General features: G+C 39.7%; 1 protein-coding gene across 1 annotated transcript in view; it reads right to left on the reverse strand.

Annotated features, from left to right (window-relative positions):
* Positions 1-15,183: 15,183 nt before the first annotated feature.
* Positions 15,184-22,339, reverse strand: part of METTL24 (methyltransferase like 24) — a 92,963-nt gene continuing 85,807 nt past the window's right edge. Inside the window, exon 5 of the mRNA XM_037065040.1 lies at positions 15,184-16,311. Coding sequence (XP_036920935.1) covers positions 15,997-16,311 — 315 coding nt within the window. The 3' untranslated portion in view covers positions 15,184-15,996. The remainder of the gene's footprint in view (positions 16,312-22,339) is intronic.

Genomic DNA, 22,339 nt, shown 5'->3' on the forward strand with positions numbered 1-22,339 from the left:
GTTCCCCAGTTTGAGAAGCAGCAGCTGTAAAAAAGTTTAAAAACTTAAGATTGTGAAATCAAGATAGCCTCTTGAATGTAGTAGTTATAGCACTTTAGTTCGACACCCGTTTCTCCAGCTTTATCGCAGATCTGTGTCAGATGTGTGAACGTGGTTCGAGGTGTTTCCGTATTACCGGACTAAAAACAGTCAGCTCACAGCTGCTCAGAGCCCCGAGTGGGGGGCGGAGTCACACTGGGTGCTGACATCCTGGAGGCATTAGCTCCGAGCCTTGTGCTGTCAGGAGCAGCAGTTCGTGCTGCTTTCCTTCAGAACACACGTTTTAAAAAATTAAAATAAAAAGCCTGGTATAGATGACCAGGAGCTATAGCCACACATAAAAAAAATTTGAAGACAAAAATAGGCAACAAATACAAGTGGTAGAGCTATATTTTTGGACATAGAAGCACTGAGAGAAATAAGAATACACTGCCTAGCTGCTCCCTTTCTGTGCTGCCGGAAAGGGTGGCTGCCTTTCCCTTTCCTGAAGAGGAAGGAATTCAGGCAAGACCTTTTCTTTAGTCCCAACCACTGGGTTTAACCAATGTGAATTAATCATATTTCATTAATAATAAAAGAATCATATATTTAAACTATCTTATTCACCACCATTATTGTATATGTTACAAATCATAGTTTCTAAATCTTGGTTTATTTTACTGTGTTTTGACTGTTTGTAAACAATTGTATATAAAAGTTGTCTCTTTTTTAAAAAATCATATTTTTAAATAAAGCATTTTTATTAAAAAATTATCAGAATTTTTATTCTTGGTCTCCTTTTAAGTCTTAACTCTGTTGAGATACCAAATTAAACTAGTTACAGATCTTTCATGGAGAAAAATCATGCTTTAGAGGTATGTATGGTATGTTAATGGGTTTATTTTGATTAATAAAAACACAGGGCAGCACCCTCAGAACGTACACATTAAGTTGAACACATTCCACATTTATTCACTCAGTGGCGACACTGAGTCAGTCACAACTGCACTCACTTCAGAGCACGCCCACGAGTGGGGTTCTGCCCCAGCGTCACCAAGTCTCAGTCACCGGGATTAGGTGGTCGCCCCTGACTCCTCCTCACTGTGTCCTTTTTGCTGCACCCAGAACAGATTTCCTTCCTACAAGTCATTATAAAAGTGATGCTTTAGTGAAATTTTCAATGGGATGGATATTTAAATATTGAAGCACAAGCTGGTAATATTTTGTCTTAAATAACAAGGTTTTAATATAAGCAAACAGCCACTTCTGGAAATAAAGAGTCTAGAGGGTTTTTTGTTTTTGTTTTTGTTTTTTATGTAAGTGAGATCCTAATTAAAATTGATTTAATTTCACTGGGCATATAATGGATGTTAGGGTTTTTTAAAATCCTTATTGTATATTTTCCATTACCATTTAGTCCCCTTATACCTCCCTCCCCCAGCAATCTGTTGCTCATGTTCATGAGTCCTCTTTCCTTTTTGCTCAATCCCTCCAACCCCTCACTTCCTCCCTCCACTAGCTGTCATCTGCTCTCCATTTACGAGTCCGTCCCCTTTTTCCTTGGTAGTTCAGCTCATTAGATTTCACATATGAGTGAAATCATATGGCATTTGTCTTTCTCTGACTGGCTTATTTCACTTAGCATAATTTTCTCCAGGTCCAACCATATTGCCACAAAGGATAAGATTTACTTTTTTATGGCTGAATAGTATTCCATTGTGTAAATGTCCCATAGTTGTTTTATCCACTCAACTACTTCTTCCGTATCTTGGTATTTGTAAATAAGGCTGCAATGAACATAGTGGTACTTAGGTTCTTTTGGATTAGTGTTTTGGGTTCCTTCAGATATATTCCCAGAAGTGGGATAACTGGGTCAAAATGCAGATCCATTTTTAATTGTTCGAGGGATCTCCATACTGCTTTCCACAGCGGCTACACCAGTCTGCACTCCCACCAACAGTAAAACAGAAGTTCCCTTTTCTCCCAGCATGTTTTGTTGGTTGGTTTATTAATAGCCATTCTGACAGGTGTGAGATGGTATCTCATTATGGTTTTAATTTGCATTTCTCTGATGATTAGTGACATTGAGCATCTTTTCATATGTCTGTTGGCCATCTGTGTGTCCTCTGGAGAAGTGTCTGTTCAGGTCCTTTGTCCATTTTAATTGTGTTGTTTAGTTCTTTATAAGTTTTGGATATCAAGCCCTTATCAGATGTATCTGCAAATATGTTCTATTCTGTGGGTTATCTTTTTATTTTGTTGACAGTTTCCCTTGCTGTGTGAAAACTTCTTAGTTTGATGTAGTCCCGTTTATTTTTTTTTCTTCTGTTCACCTTGCCTGGGGAGATATATCAGATAAAATATTGCTATGAGCAGTGTCCAAGATTTTGCCTATATTTTCTCCTACAGTTTTTATGGTTTGGGCTCTAAATTTAAGCCTTTGATCCATTTTGAATTTATTATTGTGTGTGATATAAGAAGGTGGTGTAGTTTCATTTTTCTATACCCATCAGTCATTTTCCCAAAACCATTTATTGAATAAACTACCATTAGCCCATCGTATGTGCTTGCTTCCTCTGTCAAATACTAATTGGCTATAAAGGTGTGGGTTTATTTCTGGGCTCTCTGCTCTGTTCCACTAATCTATGTGTCTGTTTTTATGCCAGTGCCATGCTGTTTTGATAACTATGGCATTGTAGTATAGTTTATATTAGGTAGCATGATTCTTCCAATGTTGTTCTTCTTTCTCAGGATCACTGTTGGTATGCAGGGCCTTTTGTGATTCCATATAAAATCTTGAAATACTGTATTTTGTGCATAATGCGTATTTTTTGCCCAAATTTTTGAGGGAAAAATAAGGGTGCACATTATTCATGGGTAGTGCCTAAAATGCCTTGTATCTGTTCCTGTGTTTTGTAATTTAAAATTTCTTGTACCACAATATGTTCAAAAATAAATGCTAAAATTTTTTTATAATATAAAAAGCAAGTGTCTAAATATAAATAAGTAAGTAATTGAATTAGAAAATCAAAGATTTTTTTCCCTGAAAGTTTCGGCCAAAAATGTAGGTGTGCATTATACAAAGCAAAATATGATATTTGTTCTAGTTCTGTAAAATACATTATTAGAATCTTGATAGGATCTTTTTCGATTTCTTTCTTCAGTGTCATAGTTTTCCGAGTACAGGTCTTTTACATCTTTTCCATTTATCAGCTCTAGTAGTTTCTTAAGGATGCATTGTGAGGCTGGTTGGTGTCCCTAGCATGTTTGTAAATTACCTGAGAGAAAACTTTGACAATGAAATAGCAAACCCTTGGATTGCAGCCTTAAGGATTGCAACACTAGCAATACTTAGAGTCTGTCTTTGAAGAAAAGTATTTCTCAGAGTGGTATGGACTGAGAACCACCTGCATCAGAATCACCTGGAGATGCTGTCTTCTACTGAGAGAATTCAGAAGAAGGTAAAGGTAAGTTGGGGGAGCCATAATGAATTCAGGTCTGGGGAAGGGAAGTGTCAAGGTCAAGATGTCCATCTTGATGGACAGGTCAAGATGTCCATCTTATTATAAAATCTGGGTCTTAAAAAGTGAGACCTATGGAACACTGGTGCTATATTTCATCAAGGGCACATATTTTTTACATCTCTGAAATGGAGCTGCATCTTAAAATCAATGCTGTGTCATAGTTTAATTGCCTTTCTTAGTAGATCATAAAATAATTGATTACATACAGTATAAACAAGAGAAGTGATAAGGGAGGATCCTGAGAAGGAGAAGATCCAATCAATGGAAAGAAGCTTCTATCACAGCACTTGGCTCAAATTTCACATTACCAATTTTTATTTAATGGGTTAATAAACAGAATGAACTAACAAAAAATTCCAATTTAAAAAATAAAAATTCACTGGGTTGAAGTTGGCAGTCCTAGCAAGGTTGCCAGGTGATGCACACTGAGGGTGAGCACCCATGAAGTAGAGTCTGAGTTCATCTTCAGTATTTCAAAAACTACAGTTTAGTGCATGACCCAGAGAAATTGACCTCACCAAAAATATATACATGTGTGTTTGTGCATGTATGTATATGCATGTGCAAATGTATATATATTTTATATATATATATATGTGCACCTTCCACTTCATAGTCACTTTAATAATTGCAGACACAACTTTCTCATCCTAACTGCAACATCATCTGGAACTTAAGGGAAAAGAAGTCACAACTTGCAATCAGAGTCTTTATAGTAGCTGTATTTTTAGTGACAGAGGAAGAGAGAACTCCTTGCATGTGCAGCTCCCTATAATACAACACCTATGTTCAAACAAATTATGTAGCTCCCACTCCCCAACCTTCCGCACCTGAGATCCGAAGAACTCAAATCTCAAACCTTTCATTTAAGTGTTTTTTCTAGAATAGTGCTAATAGAAATACATGAGCCATATATGTAATTTTTAATTTTCTAAAGGCCATATTTTAAAGCCAGAGGATATTAATTTTAATAATATATTTTATATAACATGCAAAATATTTCAACATTCTATTTTTTAATTTTTAAAAATATGTTTTATTATACTATTTATACTATTATACTAATTTTTAAAAATGTTTTATTGATTATACTTCTTGCTCTTCCTCTTCTCCTTCTGGCACCCCTACAATTCAAATGTTGGAATCCCCCCCTCTTTATTCCCCTCTGCCCTGCACATTCCCCCCCCTTTAGTTCGTGTCCATGAGTCATATATATATAAGTTCTTTGGCTTCTGCATTTCCTATACTATCCTTACCCTCCCCCATCTATCTTCTACCTACCATTTATGTTACTTATTCTCTGTACCTTTTCCCTCTCTCTCCTCCTCCCACTCCCCTGTTGTTAACCCTCCATGTGATGTCCATTTCTGTGATTCTGTTCCTGTTCTAATTATTTGCTTTGTTTTAGGTTTGGTTGTTAATAACTGTGAGTTTGTTGTCATTTTACTGTTCATACTTTTTACCTTTTTTCTTAGATGAGTCCCTTTTACATTTCATATAATAAAGGCTTGGTGATGATGAACTCTTTTAACTTGACCTTATCTGGGAAGCACTTTATCTACCTTTCCATTCTAAATGATAGCTTTGCTGGAGAGGTAAGTCCTTGCCTTTCATGACTTCAAATACTTCTTTCTAGCCCCTTCTTGCCCGAAAGGTTTCTTTTGAGAAATCAGCTGACAGTCTGATGGGAACTCCTTCGTAGGTAATTCTCTCCTTTTCTCTTGCTGCTTTGAAGATTCTCTCCTTATCATTAATCGTGGGTAATGTAATTATGATGTGCCTTGGTGAGTGCTTCCTTTGGTTCAACTTCTTTGGGACTCTCTGAGCTTCCTGGACATCCTGGAAGTCTATTTCCTTTGCCAGATTGGGGGGGTTTTCTTTCATTATTTTTTCAAATAAATTTCAACTTCTTGCTCTTCCTCTTCTCCTTCTGGCACCCTTACAATTCAGATGTTGGAATAGTTGAAGTTGTCCTGGAGATTCCTAAGCCTCTCCTCATTTTTTTTAATTCTTGTTTCTTCATTCTGTTCTGGTTGAATGTTTATTTCTTCCTTCTGCTCCAAAGCATTGGTTTGAATCCTGGTTTCCTTCCCATCACTGTTGTTTCCCTGTACATTTTCCTTTACTTCACTTTTCATAGCCTTCACTTTTTTCTTGTGTTTGCAACCATACTCCACCATTTCTATGAGCATCCTGGTTACCAGTATTTTGAACTCAGCATCTGACAGGTTGGCTATCTCTTCATTACTTAGTTGTATTTTTTCTGGAGCTTTGATCCGTTCTTTCATTTGGGCCATTTTTTTGTCTTGGCATGCCTGTTATGTCGTAAGGGGTGGAGCTTTAGGTGTTCACCAGGGCAGGGTAACCCAGGTCACTGCGTTGTGATGCTGTATGTGGGGAAGGGTCTGAGAGGGAACAATGCCTCTTGCTTGGCTCTCAGCTGGCTATCAGTCACTTCCTCCACTACCCACAAGCAAATTGGGCCCTTCTGGTGCTGATTCCCAGGTAGGCAGTTTTGTGTACATTCTAGGACCCTGTAGATCTCTCCAGTGAATTATCCTGTGAGGCTGGAAGTTTCTCCTGCTGCTGCCTCAACCCCCACAGGTGTTTTCAATCAGAAGCTTGAGGCTTTACTTCCTGGTGCTGGGACCCTGGGTTGCATGGTCTGTCTTGCTCCCCAGTTGTTCCTCCCCGTTTATCTGCATGCAAATGTGGGATCACCTAGTCCACCACCTCGCTGGGTCCACCTGTCGCTGCCTTGCCGCAAATCCTTTCCACCCTGCTGCCACTCCTTCTGGGCTGGGTAAATGTCTCTTCTTTAACTCCTTGGTTGTCAGACTTCCATACAGTTCAATTTTCTGTCATTTCTGGTTGTTCTTTGTTTTTAAATTGTTGTTGTCCTTCTTTTGGTTGTGCAAAGAGGCACAGTGTGTACCTATGCCTCCATCTTGGCCAGAAGTTTCAATTATTTTTTTAATTACTATTTTATTTTTCTCATACTAAGTCTTTAAAATCTGGTGTGTATTTCACATTTAACAGCACATCTCAATTCAGACACTGTTTCATACAAAGTACATTGTATGCCCAAGTTGTTCCAGACATACCACAGAGTTTTCTAATAATTGAAATAAGGATAAGGTTTTAAATGTAAAAAATATATGTTAAAATTCAGTTACAGTCACACTGGCCACAGTCTAAGTGTTCGGCAGCAATGTGTGGCTAATGGCTTGCACACTGCTCATCCCAGCACTGGCTCAGATGGTCCACTTAGCCACTTGGTTGTCTGAAAGGCATCCTAAGAGTCAAACAACTCCTAAGTGACATATGACACCAAGCTGACAGTTTAAAAAATGTCAGTAATATATCTTGTAATTAATATATGCATATTTTTCTTTTTTGATGCAATTTTATTTTTTGTTTTATGTCACACATCTATTCAAGAGTGATCAAGAAGATAATTTTACTGAGAACTTCATTTATACTCTTTTTTTTGTTCCAAAAATTTTTCACAGTTTTTTTGTTGTTTAAGTACAGTTGTCTCCATTTCCCCGAAACCACTCCCCCACCCCAGCCATCCCCACTTCCCACCCTTGATCCTACCCCACTTTGGTTCTGTCCATGTATCCTTTATACGTGTTCCTGAAAACTGTTTCCCCTTTCCCCGCTATAATCCCCTCCCACATCTGGTTACTGTCAGTTTATTCTGAATTTCAATGTCTCAGGTCATATTTTGCTTGCCTGCTTGTTTTGTTGATTAGTTTCCACTTACAGGTGAGATCATATGCTATTTGTCTTTCACTGCCTGTTTATTTCACTTATCGTAATGCTCTCCAGTACCATCCATCATATTTCAAAGGGTAGGAGCGCCTTCTTTTTTTCTGCTGCATAGTATTCCACCACAGTTTTTCGATCCACTCATTTACCGTTAGGCACTTAGGTTGCTTCCGGGACTTGGCTTTTGTAAATTGTGCTGCTACGAACATTGGGGTGCATAGGTTCTTTTGAATTGGTGTTTCAGGCTTCTTAGGGTATAATCCCAGTGGTGGAATTGCCAGGTCAAAAGGCAGTTCCATTTTTAGTTTTCTGAGGAAATTTCACACTGTTTTGCACAGTGGCTACACCATTCTTCAATCCCACCAACAGTACACTAGGGTACCTTTTTCTCCACAACCTCACCAGTGCTTGTTGTTTGTTGATTTGTTTGTGATGGCCATTCTCACCAGTATGGAGTGCTATCTCATTGTGGTTTTAATTTTCATCTCTCTGATGGCTAGTGATGCCAAGCATCCTTTCATATGTCTCTGGGCCCTCTGTATGTCCTCCTTAGAGAAATGTCTATTCAAGTCCTTTGCCAATTTTCTAATTGGGTTTTTTGTCTTCCTGGAGTGGAGTCCTGTGAGTTTTTTATGTACTTTGGAGATCAAGCCCTTGTCTGAGGTATCATTGGAAAATATGTTTTCTCATACAGTTGGTTCTCTTTTCACTTTAATGCTGTTTTTTTTAGCCATGCAGAAGCCTTTTATTTTGATGAGATACCACTTGTTTATTCTTTCCTTTGTGTTCCTTGCTCTAGGGGACATATTGGTAAAAATATTACTGTGTAGAATATCTGAGATTTTTCTGCCTATGTTCTTCTCTATGGTGTCATGACTTATATTTATAAGTCTTTTATCCACCTTGAATTTATTTTTGTGTATGGTGTAAGTTGGTGATTTTTTTTTTGCATGTGCTTGTCCAGATCTCCCAACACCATTTGTTGAAGAGGATATTTCTACTTCACTTTATGCTTCAGCCCCCTTTGTTGAATAGTAATTGACCATAGACACTTGGGTTTATTTCTGGGCTCTCTATTCTGTTCCATTGATCTATGTGTCTGTTCTTAGGTCACTACTGGGCTGTTTTGAATACAGTGGCCTTTTCATACAGTTTGATGTCAAGTATTGTGATCCCTCCTGCTTTGCTTCTCTTTCTCAAAATTGCTGCAGCTATATGGGGTCACTTATGATTCCATACAAATTTTTGAAATGTTTATTGTATATCTGTGAAATATGCCATTGGTACTTTAATAGGGATTGAGTTCAATCTATAAATTGGTTTGGGTGGTATGGACATTTTGATGATATTAATTCTTCTAATCCATGAATATGGTACATGGTACCATTTGTTTGTGTCTTCCTTAATTTCCTTTTTCATTGTTGTGTAGTTTCCTGAGTACAGGTCTTTTACCTCCTTGGTTAGGTTTATTCCTAGGTACTTTATTTTTCTTGTTGCTATGTCAAATGGGATTTTTCCCCTGATTTCTGTTTCTGACATTTCATTGTTGATGTACAAAAATGTCTTTGATTTCTGAATATTGATTTTGTGTCCCAATGTTTTGCCATATTCACTTATTAGGTGGAGTAGTTTTGGTGGAATCCATAGGATTTTCTATGCACACTATCATGTCATCTGCAAACAATGACAGTTTTGCTTCCTCCTTTCCAATTTGGATGCCTTTTCTTTCTTTTTCTTGTCTGATTGCTGTGGCTAGGACTTCCAATACTATGTCGAATAGAAGTGGTGAAAGTGGATGTAGAATCTTTCATCCCAACAAAGCAAAATATGCATTCTCTTCAAATGCACATGGAACATTTTCAAAGATAGACCATGTGATAGGACACAAAACAAGCCTCAACAAATTCAAGAAAATTGAAATCATATCAAGATTTTCTCTGATTGCAAGAGACTGAAACTAGAAACCACCTCAAGAGGAAAACTCAAAAACACTCAAATTCATGGAGATTAAATAGCATGCTATTAAACAATGAATAGGTTAAGCATGAGATCAAGGAAGAAATCAAAAAGTTTCTGGAAACCAATGAAAATGAACTCACAACAGTCCAAAAATTTTGTGTATGAAGATTTTTTTTCAGAATTCAGCTGTGTGTGTGTGTGTGTGTGATTTTGTATATATATATACACAAAATTTTGTATATTTACATTTGTGTACATATAGTATAGTATAGTATATGAGATTCTTCTATGTGTACATGTATATATGCATGTTTATATATTTAAATATATATATAAATATGTACATATACACACACACATATAGAAGGATCACCATAAGTATGTATACTTGATCTAGTATCTTCAGATATTGCTGCTTTGTGAAGACAGTCTAAAAATATAGATATAGAAACCAGTACAGTCTGAAACATTCTGGTTTTTAGAACCATGGGAGCTTGTGTGTTATCGAAAAAGGTACTTTTCCTGAGGGCACTTTACTTGATGACTGGAGGACTATAAGAATGGATTCATCTTTTATCCGAGCTTTTTCTTCTGAATAAGTACATCATTTGGATTCTTGTGAATTTATCCCAAGATTTCCCTTTATAGCACACAAATCAGGAATTATCCTACCACTGTCAAGCCTTCCCTAATCACAAAAATCTTAGAATAATGATATTTTTCAAGCTAGAAGAAACCTTAGAAATTAAATATTCTATCCTATGTAAAAAAAAAACAGGCCAGAAAAGGCGATGCTTGAACTCATGCAGCTAGTTAGCAGCAGCTTTAAAGTCTTTCTCCTTCCAGCCCACTATCCGGCCTCCTCCACAAAATGCCACTTCGTGTGTATTTTTTTAAACTGTCAAGTTGGTGTCATAATCTTTGTGGCTTCCAGCTGGCTCTCTCTGAGTTAAGTGGTTTAAAAGAAATGTTCAGCTATTTAAATAATTATTTCATCCTCCAGTAAGACAATCAGTAGCTGAAGACATTCTCGCAGCCTCTTCCATTTGAGCTGGGCCCCCGTTCATCACCTCATAACTGCTCACAAGGACATTCCTTAGTCATATTTCAGATGGTTTGAAAATGCAATACCTTTTCTCACCTTATTTCTACTCTTTGAACATCTGTTTTAACCACTTATGTAGAAGTCCCAGTCCCTATCCTTGGCATAAGTAGCCACACATCATCATACCTTCCTTCTCTCATAAACCAAAAAATATTCTCCAGGCTACTGGGAATTGTGGTTTTGCACACTGACTCTAATAGTTCATTTTCTGGGCTTTGGTACAAAGAAAGAACACTGTGTTGGGGTTATGAAGTGAAGATTGAGGTATAATATCCTAGGATATCTTCCAGTAATAATTGAGTCTTTGGGTATTATTGTATTTATTCATTCAATTATTATATACCTTTCAAGTCCCCAAGAAACTCTCCAGGTTAGCACCCTCTACTTGGAAATGAGGACTACTAGAGGCAGCACAATAAACAACCATATCAAGAAAAGGATAAACTTTGTCCAAATTTAAATTAACCAAGATGAAAGACAGTGGTACATCTAAATTGCAAATATATTTTTAATGCCAGAAAAAAAATTTTCAGTAACAAATGCTGATGAAATAAATTCACATCAGCAAATACTGATGAAAAATCCTATGTGAAATAACTTTCTTTATTCATATTCAACCAATATTTATTGAGCACCTTTTACCTAGCGAGCATGGGAGCTACGGACTTGCCCTGACCCTCGTGGAGCTTACAGTCTGCTGGGAAAGACAACCATTATACAAGCAGATCCGTCAAATGACAAGGCCTGTGAAGAGAGGGAGATTAGAGAGCAGCACAGAGACAATAACTGGGGGCCTTTAATGGGAGCGAGGCCCCCTGCGGAGACCAGGTTTGATCTGACATCAATCCTTGAGAAATAATATTGTCTGCACAAATAATTGCTTATTTTTAACACCATTGCGGTTTCATTAATGTTATAGAACCCACCTGGACTTTCGCTTATTATATACACTTATCCAGAGCTGATATCAAAATATCCAATAACCAGTAACATGGGACGTGGGGCAGTTAGAGTGGAAGGTAACCTCTGTTGAGGCAGAGGGAGGGAAGCTGCCTAGTGTGCTGTGTGTTAATCGCTCGACCTTGGAGAGGTCTAGGCTTCCTGGGGAAGGGACGACAGTGGAAGAGAATGACTGAGGATGGCAGCCATTTACCAACCACTATTGCCCCCTCGTACTATTGCTTGCTCATCAGTCCTATGCGTACTGGGCTGCTACTGAGAGAGTCTACATTAAATTCAAACTTGACAGGAAAAAAATCCCTTATTGTTTCAGATCATCTTATCATACAAAACCAATCACTAAGAAAAAACTTAAAATATTTTATGCAATAAAACGAAGTTGCCAATTTTACAAAGCACTGGTTTTAAGGTATTGAGAACTAACATTTTTCCATATAGTGCTGAACATAAAGTGTGACATTAAGCTTGCCTGATATATTTTTTGAATAGCATTATTTCAAGAATTTCTAAATTTAGGTAGTTTAAGAATATACTGAACTTTGGGAGTATGATTTCATGTGATAAGTTCAAATATCTCTTTCAATGTAAGAAAAAGGAAGACATTTTAGCAGAAGGTTAAATGTATTACTGAATTCACAAAAAGCCAGCAATGGGCTAATACAAAAAAATTATGTTATTGCTTAAAAGGAAAACATAAATTTATGTCCAGAAGAAGAGAACAATTATATTAACTAAGCTTGGAGGTACCACTGTACTGACTAGTATAATAAACTATTTAAATGAGGCCTCCATTTTAATCTGGAAAAACATGATGAGGCTAGTTTTCTGGTATAAATCCAAACTTTGCCAACTCCAAACACATAATACTTGGGAAATGCAAATCTTGTGCTATATTTACTATACACTCTAAACTTTTATAGCCAAGACAGAAATGCCTACATGAATAGCCAATTTGAACTAAACACTGTAAATTCATGAATTTACTTTTGTTTTACCCTGATGTAAATATTAACGGACCATCAATCAATTCTAATGGAAGTGTGTTTACTTCTCCCTGTCTCTTTTCATGTGAACATTTCCAATACCTACAAATATTTATATGATAACCTACTATAACTTCATCAAATGCAATCACTCTAAGAAACAGGGAAAGGGAAAATTGTTTTTCTTTGACTTTAATCTCAAATGTAACAGGGTTACAATCTACAATGTAACAGGGTTTGTGCTGAAAGGTGACCTCTAAATCTCTTACATCCTCAGAAAAAGAATCTCTTACTTCCTGAAAAAAGGACAGTTTTTTTTAAATCATTGGATAAGAGCATTAGTATTTAATTTGCACTTTCAGATTCATTTATGAGCACTGCTCTGGTAAAAGTTAATTATGGCACCAGTATTCCCACCTGAGCTCAGTATCGAATCGAAATGTGTGCAACAAAGGGAACCGCACTTCCAAGTGGCTGTGCCCTTTCTAAAATCCAGGGGGAAAAGTGCCGAGTATTAGGACAAGTCTGGGCCAAGAGTCCCTTCCAGGGCCTTGAAAGAGCTTTCCTGGCAATCTGAATATATTCAGAGAGAACGTGTTGGGTCCCCGTATTTTTTCAGTAAGCCTCCATTTGGCAGGCATACTTCTATTAAGTAGAATGTTTAAATTAAACCTGCATGCTACAGAAATAACTCCCACTCTAAGAAATTTGCAGATCTGGTCTTAGCATATTTGTAGGTTTTTCCCCCACTTACTAATAGGGAGGCAAAATGATGTCCTTTGAAAGTGGCATCTTATATTTGTTAGAAGCCATTGAGGCAGCATTGTGGAGGGGCCAGCATGGGCTTTGCGATCTGACAGACCAAGATAGGGATTCCTATTTAACCTCTCAGAGCTTCCTTACCTGTGTATGTCAATGGGGACATTATACTTCTTTGTAGGTTCTTGGGAGAATTAGGAATAATCTATGACAGTTCTGGGCACATAGCAAGTACTCAGTAAATAGTAGCTCTTGATTTTTGTGTTCTTTTGTGGTGATTTTGCCTGCTCTTCACCAGCAGGATCTCCCTAAACACCAGTGCTGTGGTAACCTAGACCGTTTCTCACGGCTGACACCAGGTTCTCTGCCATGGAGGATTCTGCCCTCTAGGGGACATTTGGCACTGTCTGGGAGCATACCTGGTTGTCACAACTGAAAAGGCATGGGGGAAGGTGCTCCTGGCATCTAGTGGGGAGGGTCAAAGAGGCTGCTAAACATCCTACAATGCACAGCACATCCCTCCCTCCCCCAACGAAGTATTATCCAGTCCAGAATGGCAGCAGTGCCAAGGTTAAGAAGCCCTGGCCAACACAGTAATCACAATAAATTCTACAGGCAGAGAAACCATAGCAACAGTCAGAAAATTCATCATAAATTTCAAACTCTCCATAAAGGGAATGTCTTAGGACAGTCTTAGATATAAGCATAAAATCAATACAGATAACTATTTAACAGGCCGCCTAGTAGGTGGGTGTAGGTAGGTGTGTTTGTGATTTATTTTGAGTTTGTCTTTTTTTTTTAACAGTACACCCACCCTTGCTTCAGATACCTGCGTGTGTGGCGTGCTAAAGTCAGTGTTCTGCACTATGGATCTGGGATGACTGAACTTGCCCCACACAAAGGGGGTTTTCAGTAATGCCATGAACCGTCAATCCATCAATTAAAAATCTCGATATAGGTGGGTACATATCTAGACACATAGGATCAGTATACTCCATACTTTAGTGTATAAGAAGGTTTAAAATGTTTAATGTATAAAAAGGTTTATTGTATATGCTTCAATGCATAACATTTTTTAGGAAAAAAAATAAAAGAAAGTCTGTGGTATAATCCAAACAGGAACTGTGCTAAAGCAAACTTTGTTTTGGGGGCCACGCCATGCGAGCTGACGGTATCACTTTAGAGACTTTGTGCATCCTGTGGACGGTGAACGCCACTGAACTGCCATCACAAGTCTCTTATTCGAACTGCTTCTCCCCAGTCAATGACTTATTAGTGCACCATGGGTTTTTAAGTAAAAGCCTCGTTTATATTTTTTAAAAATCATCACTAATTCACAAAGTTTTGTTTCTTTTGAACCCAAGTTAGTGAAATCATATAACTCTAATATATTTTGGTTTCTCACTTGAGGAACGGTATTTTCAAACCATTGCAAGAAAAAAAAGCCCAGGGAATATCTGGGGTAAAAATAGGTAAAAAAAAAAAAATGAGAAAAAAAGGTATGAAGTTAAGTACTAATCAGTATTCTGCCCCAAATTTCTTGAACAAACTTGTATATATGATTTTCCTGCTCTGTCAGGATATAAAAAGTGTCAGAAAATATATTTAACTTATAATAAAGTAATAATTTGGTTCACTTTATACTACTATATTTTTCAGACTATAAGACACACCTTTTCCCCCCCAAATTTGGGAGGAATAATGGTTGTCAATGCTGCTGTTGAGTTCTGTTTACATTTATATTGGTGAAATATTATGTTACTTATGTTATTAAACATTCTACCACATTTTTGCTTCAATTTCTTTTCCTATTACCCTCCTCTAAAACCTAGGTACATCTTACGGTCTGAAAAATACAGTATTTAATTCATTTATTTGAAATAGGTATTTGAAAATTATTCATAGGGGTAAATGTCTAATCTGGCAAATAGAAATGAAAAAGATTATTTGAACAATTGAGAACCTGAATTTTCTGCTTACTATGTTTTTAAAAAGTAAAAAGGACCAGCACTACCGAAACACATGTAACCACCCCAGGAAAGAGACTCTGGCCCTCAGACCACCACTTACCAACTGGCAGTAAAGAAATATTCACTTAATCTTTGAGATAATATATTTAGGGGGAAAAAAGAATTGACAGCAAAGGCAAGTCTGTGCTTGAGAAATCAGGTTCGAAGTCAGAAGAGACAGCAATGGGGACTCAGACTCTGCTCTCTGCCTAGTTCATAGGAGCAGAAGGAGATTTAAGGCTCCTATGAAAAGGACATTGAGTTGCAGCTCTTGATAGCCTCCTCCTAAACCCAGTGAGAGAATTTGGTGTGTCTCAGTTCCCAGAGACTAGGGTCAGTGGTTTTTATAAAACCCCAGCATGGCCTCTGCAAAGGCTGAGGAGGGGTGACTGAAATCTACAAGGTGGACAGAACGTTATCACCAGGTGAACAGGGTGAACATGAAAGAGATGAATTCAAGTCAAATGTAAGGTCCTACTTTCAACAGTAGGCTGCAAACTTAAGAATCTCATCAACCCCATCAAAATGGAAAATTTGTGTAACTTCCTTTCTAGGTTGATGAATTCATGGATTATTGACACATAATGAATTTTAGAGAAAAGTGAGGTACGCGGAGGATCATCTTCCAAATCCAAGTGAAGGCAGATGAGCATCCCCACTCTGTCAGACGCCAACGGGCAAAGAGCCTGGGTCTGGGCAGAGGAAGGCTGACTCCTCGTCCACCCTCGCATTAACCCATTAACGTGTCCCGGCCATGTGGCGGGCGCCAGGCTGCCTGAACCACAGAGGCAATGACCACGCCTGCCTCAAGCAGGCAACAGCCTGGTGGGAGACGGCGCCCGTAAAACGATAGACGTACTCCATTCTGTAAATATTTCCTCGTGTTCTTGATGAGGTTTTGCAGCCTATTTCCACCTTGTATTTACCCAGCTGAGAGTATAACAGCTACTTGCATTGAAAATGTCTTTCTTCAGGAATAGCTGAGGTTTGGATAAATCTTTGTAACTGTGAAAAAGCCTGAAATCCTTTAGTTCCAGCTCTTTGAGGAGGCTGTACCAGAACCGCACGACACTGCTGTCACTGCCGCTGACCTCAAACCCGGGCCAGTGGAGATGGATCTCGAAGATGAGCTGTCCAATCTGCTCAAGGACATCTTCCAGAATAAGATTTTCCAAAACTTTCCATTCTGCACTTTCCAGATCTGCTTTGAGAACATCAATCTGTAAAACAGTGATAGAATGAGATTAGCAGATTCAGTAACCATTGTTTAAAATGCCATCTGGGTACCAGGAGCATTGCTGTTTAACCACCACCCTGGAAAGCAGAGTTTTTCTTTTCCTTTCTTTCTTTTTTTCTAGATACTGATTTTTTAGAGAGAGAGAGAAGGAGAGAAACATTGATTCACTGTTCCACTTATTTAGGCATTCATTGGTTGATTCTTGTATGCGCCCTGACAAGAGATCAAACCCACAACCTTGGCATATGGGGACAACCCTGTAGCTAACTGACCTACCTGGGCAGGGCCAGCAGAATTTTTTGAATTTTATATTTAGAGGTCTTTATCAAGTGGCCACTTATGAATTTCCCACCTCACTCTGTACTGAATATTAATACACAAATGATGAAGTGCCAGTCAGTCGTAGTGGACCCTCTTTCTCTCTGCCCACTGGGAATGGATGCCCAAGAAGGAAATGCTGGAGTGTATCACAAAGCTCCACGTCCACAGCCCCCTGCCCCCCCTGGGAACCTACATGCTGCGCAGGGGAACCCGAGTGTGTCCAGACAGAATGGTGGTCTGCAGACAGGGACTGACAGAGGATCACTGCCTACAGGGACCGCCTCACTAACCATACCTGCTCCAACTTCACCAGGACCAGAAGCCAGGGAAAGAGTTCTCAGGTATCTGAATATTGGACTTGAAAAAAGATTATTATTCCATGATTTCTTTAAAAAGTATGTACAAGTACAACATTCTAAAATTAAAAAGGCAAAAATACCACTCTCTGTTCATTTAATGAATACAAGTTCACATTCTGGGTGAGACAGAATATAGAAAAAAGAGTAGGATGGGAAAGAGTTTAATTAAGTTATGAGAATCAGCTCCTTTTTGCTGGCTTTGTACAAAACCCATTAGAATAAAAGAACTCCAAATACCCCCAGAAAGCAATGAAAGCTAATTACTCACCAAGAGCCAATATGCACCTGGCATTATGCTAAGCATTTCATCTTGCAATATCCATTTACTCCCTTTAACAGTTCTGCAAGAGTGATTCCCTTAGCACCCCTCTTCAGAGTTTAGGAAACCAGCTCACGGTGCCCCATCCCACCACACTGCTGGAGAGGCAGTGGCAAAATGGGAACCGGGTCTGTGTACAGGCCCAGGTTCTCAACCACTACACGATGCTGACCCCTCATAAACCACAAAAGGAAAAACAGTAACTCAGAGTCCCTAAAAGGCTATTGGTTTGGAAAATAAGGTCTATTGGAGAGAGAATGGGGGTCTGTGAGTAGAAGTATTATTATTGGCATTACCATTTTACATTTCAGAGCACTTTCCAGCCCTAAACCATAATAATCTTAGTGAAACAGCCCTATCGGCAGACAAGGATTTGATAAAGATGACTTTCTGTTCCTAGGAATGGAGGGACAGTGGGAGTGGATAAGTAGACCACAGTGAGGCAGGTGACAGCACTCAGACCAAACTGGAATAATGAGCATGGAGGAAATTGCTGCGATAGAGCAAAGGCCAGCATCCCAAGACGTGACGGTGCACACAGCCCTAACCAGCTCCGCAGGAAGCAGCAGACCAAAGTCTCTGGTGTCCTTTCCATGCCAGTAAAACATCTCTGTCTGTGCAGAAGGATGAATAAGGAATCAGACCAACTCCGCCCCAGCCTCTCCTCCCCCAGCACATCTCTGTTGGGTAAGTTTCTCGGAGACAGCTGAGTCACGAGGCCCTCAGAGCAGTGATAACATTTCTTGTGGGATTTCACAGTGGGATGGAGAAGAGGCATTGAGTTTAGACATAATTGCTCCAAGAAAATGGTCTCTGCCCAGCGTCCTGAGGTCCTGAGGGACCCGCTTTCATTCTCTCGTCTTGGATGGCACCTGCTGGTCCATCAGGAGTAGAGTGACAATGATAACAGTCCTGAGGTTACAAAGAGGCTTAGAAAAGGCTAGATCTCTACAAACCAGCTGGTTGATGCAATGGCTCCGAAGTCAAAGGGGAAAACGTAAAACAAACACAAACAACTTTCATATCTGAAAGGAACAGAGCAAAGGCAGATTCCATGGGAACATACACAAGACTAAAATAATTCTTCTCAATTGGACACAACAGAACTAATTCACCCTTTTTTCATCTCTGCAGTTCTGACACTTACTTGGCTTTGTTTAATTTTTGAAATCTTAAGCAAAATATTCCTGAGCTAGGATAACTGAGCTGCCAAAAGAGATAATCAAAACTTCGCACCATTTTTCTAATTGGTATAGAAACTATCCAAAACCTAAAATCAACATTCGTGGGGACGGTTCACATTGCCAAGAATTTCTTGGGTTCCTTATAGATTTATTTTTTACTGTGGTTTTCTGTGAGTTTGCATAGTTGTATGATCAATAAAACATTAAAGGGACAGGTTAAAGTGAATCAGCCTAAAATTGTCCTAAAAACTATAACTATGAAGTGTACAAGAATATACTTAACATATTTTTCCAAACATTTGTTTTAAATAAGCTGTTAGTCAGAAGTTATGAGCAACTGGAAAAGTACTAAATTATTAGGCTAAATCGTAGCAAATGTATGCTTGCTTTGGAAATCCAATTTTCATCCACAAAATGCTAACCCATTCTAAAGAGCAAAAAGTACAGTCGAACACGACAACATCCCCACCGCCTTTCAACTTCAGTGATTGACAGTCCTCCCCGTCAGTCAGAACTGCACAGGCTGGTCCAAGTCCAACGCATGCAGCCCCAGCATCGCGTGGTACCGGGGAGTGCAGGCAGCCGAAGTGCCGCGAATGAGGCATGGTTTCCCCTTACAGTGTGTTTTTCTATTTCTTACATCTCAGAATATTCTATTACTGCTATTTTGCAAATGTAATTTCCATTATTATTGCATTATGCACCCAATATTATTATTATTATAGGCACTAAACATCTCTGAATAAGATATGCCAATTTTAATACTGTAGTAACTGTTTTCAACGATTACGGCACTAAAAATCATACAAATGACCATATTAGAACAGTCGAGTGCCAGTCCTAATACAGTTGGTTAAACCGAGGTTACTGAAAAAAGGAAACAGCTAAGTGTTAACCCTCTGTGAAGTCTGAAATGAAGACCTTCTTACATAGGAGGGTCTCAGAGAAGTTAAATGAAATGGCTTTTTAGTGTCATTATAGAGGCATTAGAAGCATCCTCCTGGCAAAAATTATCTCCTTTTCCTTATGCCTGAAATCCATATAAATCACCTTTCACAGACTTTATGAGAAGAAGGGAAATTTAATTTTAACTGGATTAAGTTGCAAGGCCATCAGGCAGTTTCCTCACTATGGGCACAAGTTTACCCCTGTGTTCATCCACCTGGATTCGAGAGCTGAGAGGAAAGAGGGTGTAGAGAAGGGGCACCAACACTTGTATTAGTTTGCTAGGGCTGCTGTGTAACAAAGTATCCCAAACTGTGTGGCTGCAACAACAGAAATGTAATGTCTGGGTTCTAGAAACTAGACATCTGGAACCAAAGTGTGGGCTTCTCTGGGGACTGTGAGGGAGGGTCTGCATCATGCCGCCTCCCAGCTCCTGGTGGTTTGCGGGCAAGCTTCAACATCCCCTGGCTTCTGCACGACTCTGATCTCTGTCTTCATGTCCACACTGTGTTATCCCTCTGTGTCCGTGTCCAAATTCACCCTTTTTAAAGGATACCAGTTATACTGGATTAGGGGTCCACTTTACACTAGGATGGCATCATTAACTAATTATACCACATTGATCCTCCAGTTAAGGTTACCTTCTGTGGTACTAAGGGTTAGGACTTCAACACAGGAATTTGGGGGGCACACATGACAGCCCACAACAGTGTCTGAGGCAGCTATCACTATTGAGCTTTGGCAAGACAGTATGAGTTTGGGAGCCAATTCCCCAGGGCAGTGCCTAGGGAAAGTGTGCTGAGCCAGAGAGCCGAGGGGCAGCAACCATGGGAAGCAGTTACGGACAACTTCCTGCCAGCTTCTACACCAGCCAACACTGAAAGCTCCAACCTTGCTAAGTGTCAAACCCAGAGTAGGTCAGCAAGCCACCAAGGCCAATTAAAGCCACCATCATGAAACCCCTGTGGTTCCATCTAGGCCACACAGCCAGGCCCAGCAAGTGCACCTTGTCTTTGGCACCTTCCATTCCTAGCTGCACCCCTCTCCCTCCTTCTGGAACTCCTTCAGGCACTCAGCAGCCTCGTGCCCACAGCTCCCCACCTGAGCCTGTTCCCCTTCAAGGGGGCTGTCATGCAGGATAGGAGACTTGTTACATGCCGGCTGGCTCTCAGGAGAGTAAAATGGAAGTGGCAACACCTGTAAAGGACTAGGTTAGGACTCACCAGCATCACTTCCATGGCATTCTATTGGAAAGCAAACCACAGGGCCAACCCAGATTCAAGGGGAGGTGAAACAGATTCTAGCCCTTGAGGGCAGGAATGATGAACACAGAAGAGATGAGATGAATTGTTCATAGCCATGTGTGCAGTTCATTGACCCCATGGGTTAAAAGCAATGTTAATTTACATACAAATCCATGAGTGAACTAAAGTTATTACAGTAGACATGAACCTTTACTGGACATAAGCAACAGTCCAGGAAAAATAAATAATAAAGCCTTTATTCATCAGAATATTATTAAAGAAGGGACATTAATTAAAACGTGGCATTCACTATTAGATCTGTCTTTTCTTGAAAGTTGAAAGAGAACCTAGATATCCAATGGACTAAGGATAACTAATAAAAAAATACTGAAAAGGACAAGTAAATATGTATGAGTCTTAGATAGTGTATTAGTCTACTAGGGATGCTGTAACAAAATGCCGCAAGTGGGTGACTTAAACAATGGAAATTTAGTTTCTCACAGTTTGGGAGGGTAAAAGCTCAAGATCGAGGTCTCAGTAGGTTTGGTTTCTCCCGAGGCCTCTCTTTGGCTCACTGATGGCTGCTTCCTCCCCGTGTCCTCACATGGCCTTTCTCCTGCATGTGACCACTCTTCACATGTCTTGTTCTTATGAGAACACCAGTCCTATTGGACTAGGTTCCCACTCCCATGACTTCATAACTTTAATTATATTGCTAAAGGCCCTGTCACCAAACCCAGTCACATTGGAGGGTTAGTGCTTCAACCTATGCATTTCAGAGGGGACATAATTCAGTCCATAACAGATATAAAACAGGTAGGTAGTCTTGCTATACTCTAACGAGAGACAACCAGTATCTCCCCACAGAGAGTTTTGAAATGCATGCCGGTTACTGTTACGGCAGCCTCGCTTCCCGAGGGCCAGCGCTTCCTCCTCTGCACTGAATGGCTAACTCTAGTTCTGGGTGGTAGAAAGTGTGAGCCGCCTCATTCACTGAAGGTGAGTCATAGAGCCTGTGGCAGATTTTATTTTTCCAAGGACAGCCTCACCATTAGCTCCCATCTCACAATATGGCCCTGACACACGTCCCATCAAGAGATGGGGCCGGTGTCCCCACCCTCAGAGATGGCTTCATAGGTGTGACCTGTGTAATCACACCAGGCCCTGCATTTAGAAGGCAACTTGATTTAATGCTCTGTTGTCCTTGACTTGAAATTCTTAATACATTTTGAAAAAGGGACCCTGCACTTCCATTATTCACTGGGCCCCACAAATTATTCATCTTGTCTGTGACCCTCCCTGAGTCTTGATGGGCTTGTGACTATTGACTGACTGAGTGTGAGAGCCGTGCCTCTAAGTAACATCCAAGTCTGGGCATAAGGGTGGTGCAGCTTTTGTTTTGTTCGTTGGCACACTCATTCTGGAAACATCAGCCGCCATGCAAGGTGCCTGCCTGTCTGCCCTGAGACCACCACACTGCAGGAGGTCTGAATGGGCCTTTGCAGGGAGACCGTGTAAAGACTCCCAGAATCAGTCTGAAGCGGGAGATGCCCAGACAACCCAGCTGCAGCCGACATTGTCTGACTGCAGTTGCGTGACAACATCTGAGCCAGACCGCCCGGCACATCCTGTCCCAGAC

The sequence above is a fragment of the Sturnira hondurensis genome, unplaced genomic scaffold (genome assembly GCF_014824575.4).
Source record: "Sturnira hondurensis isolate 20B ecotype Veracruz unplaced genomic scaffold, ASM1482457v3 Scaffold0015596, whole genome shotgun sequence".
NCBI classification, from domain to species: domain Eukaryota; kingdom Metazoa; phylum Chordata; class Mammalia; order Chiroptera; family Phyllostomidae; genus Sturnira; species Sturnira hondurensis.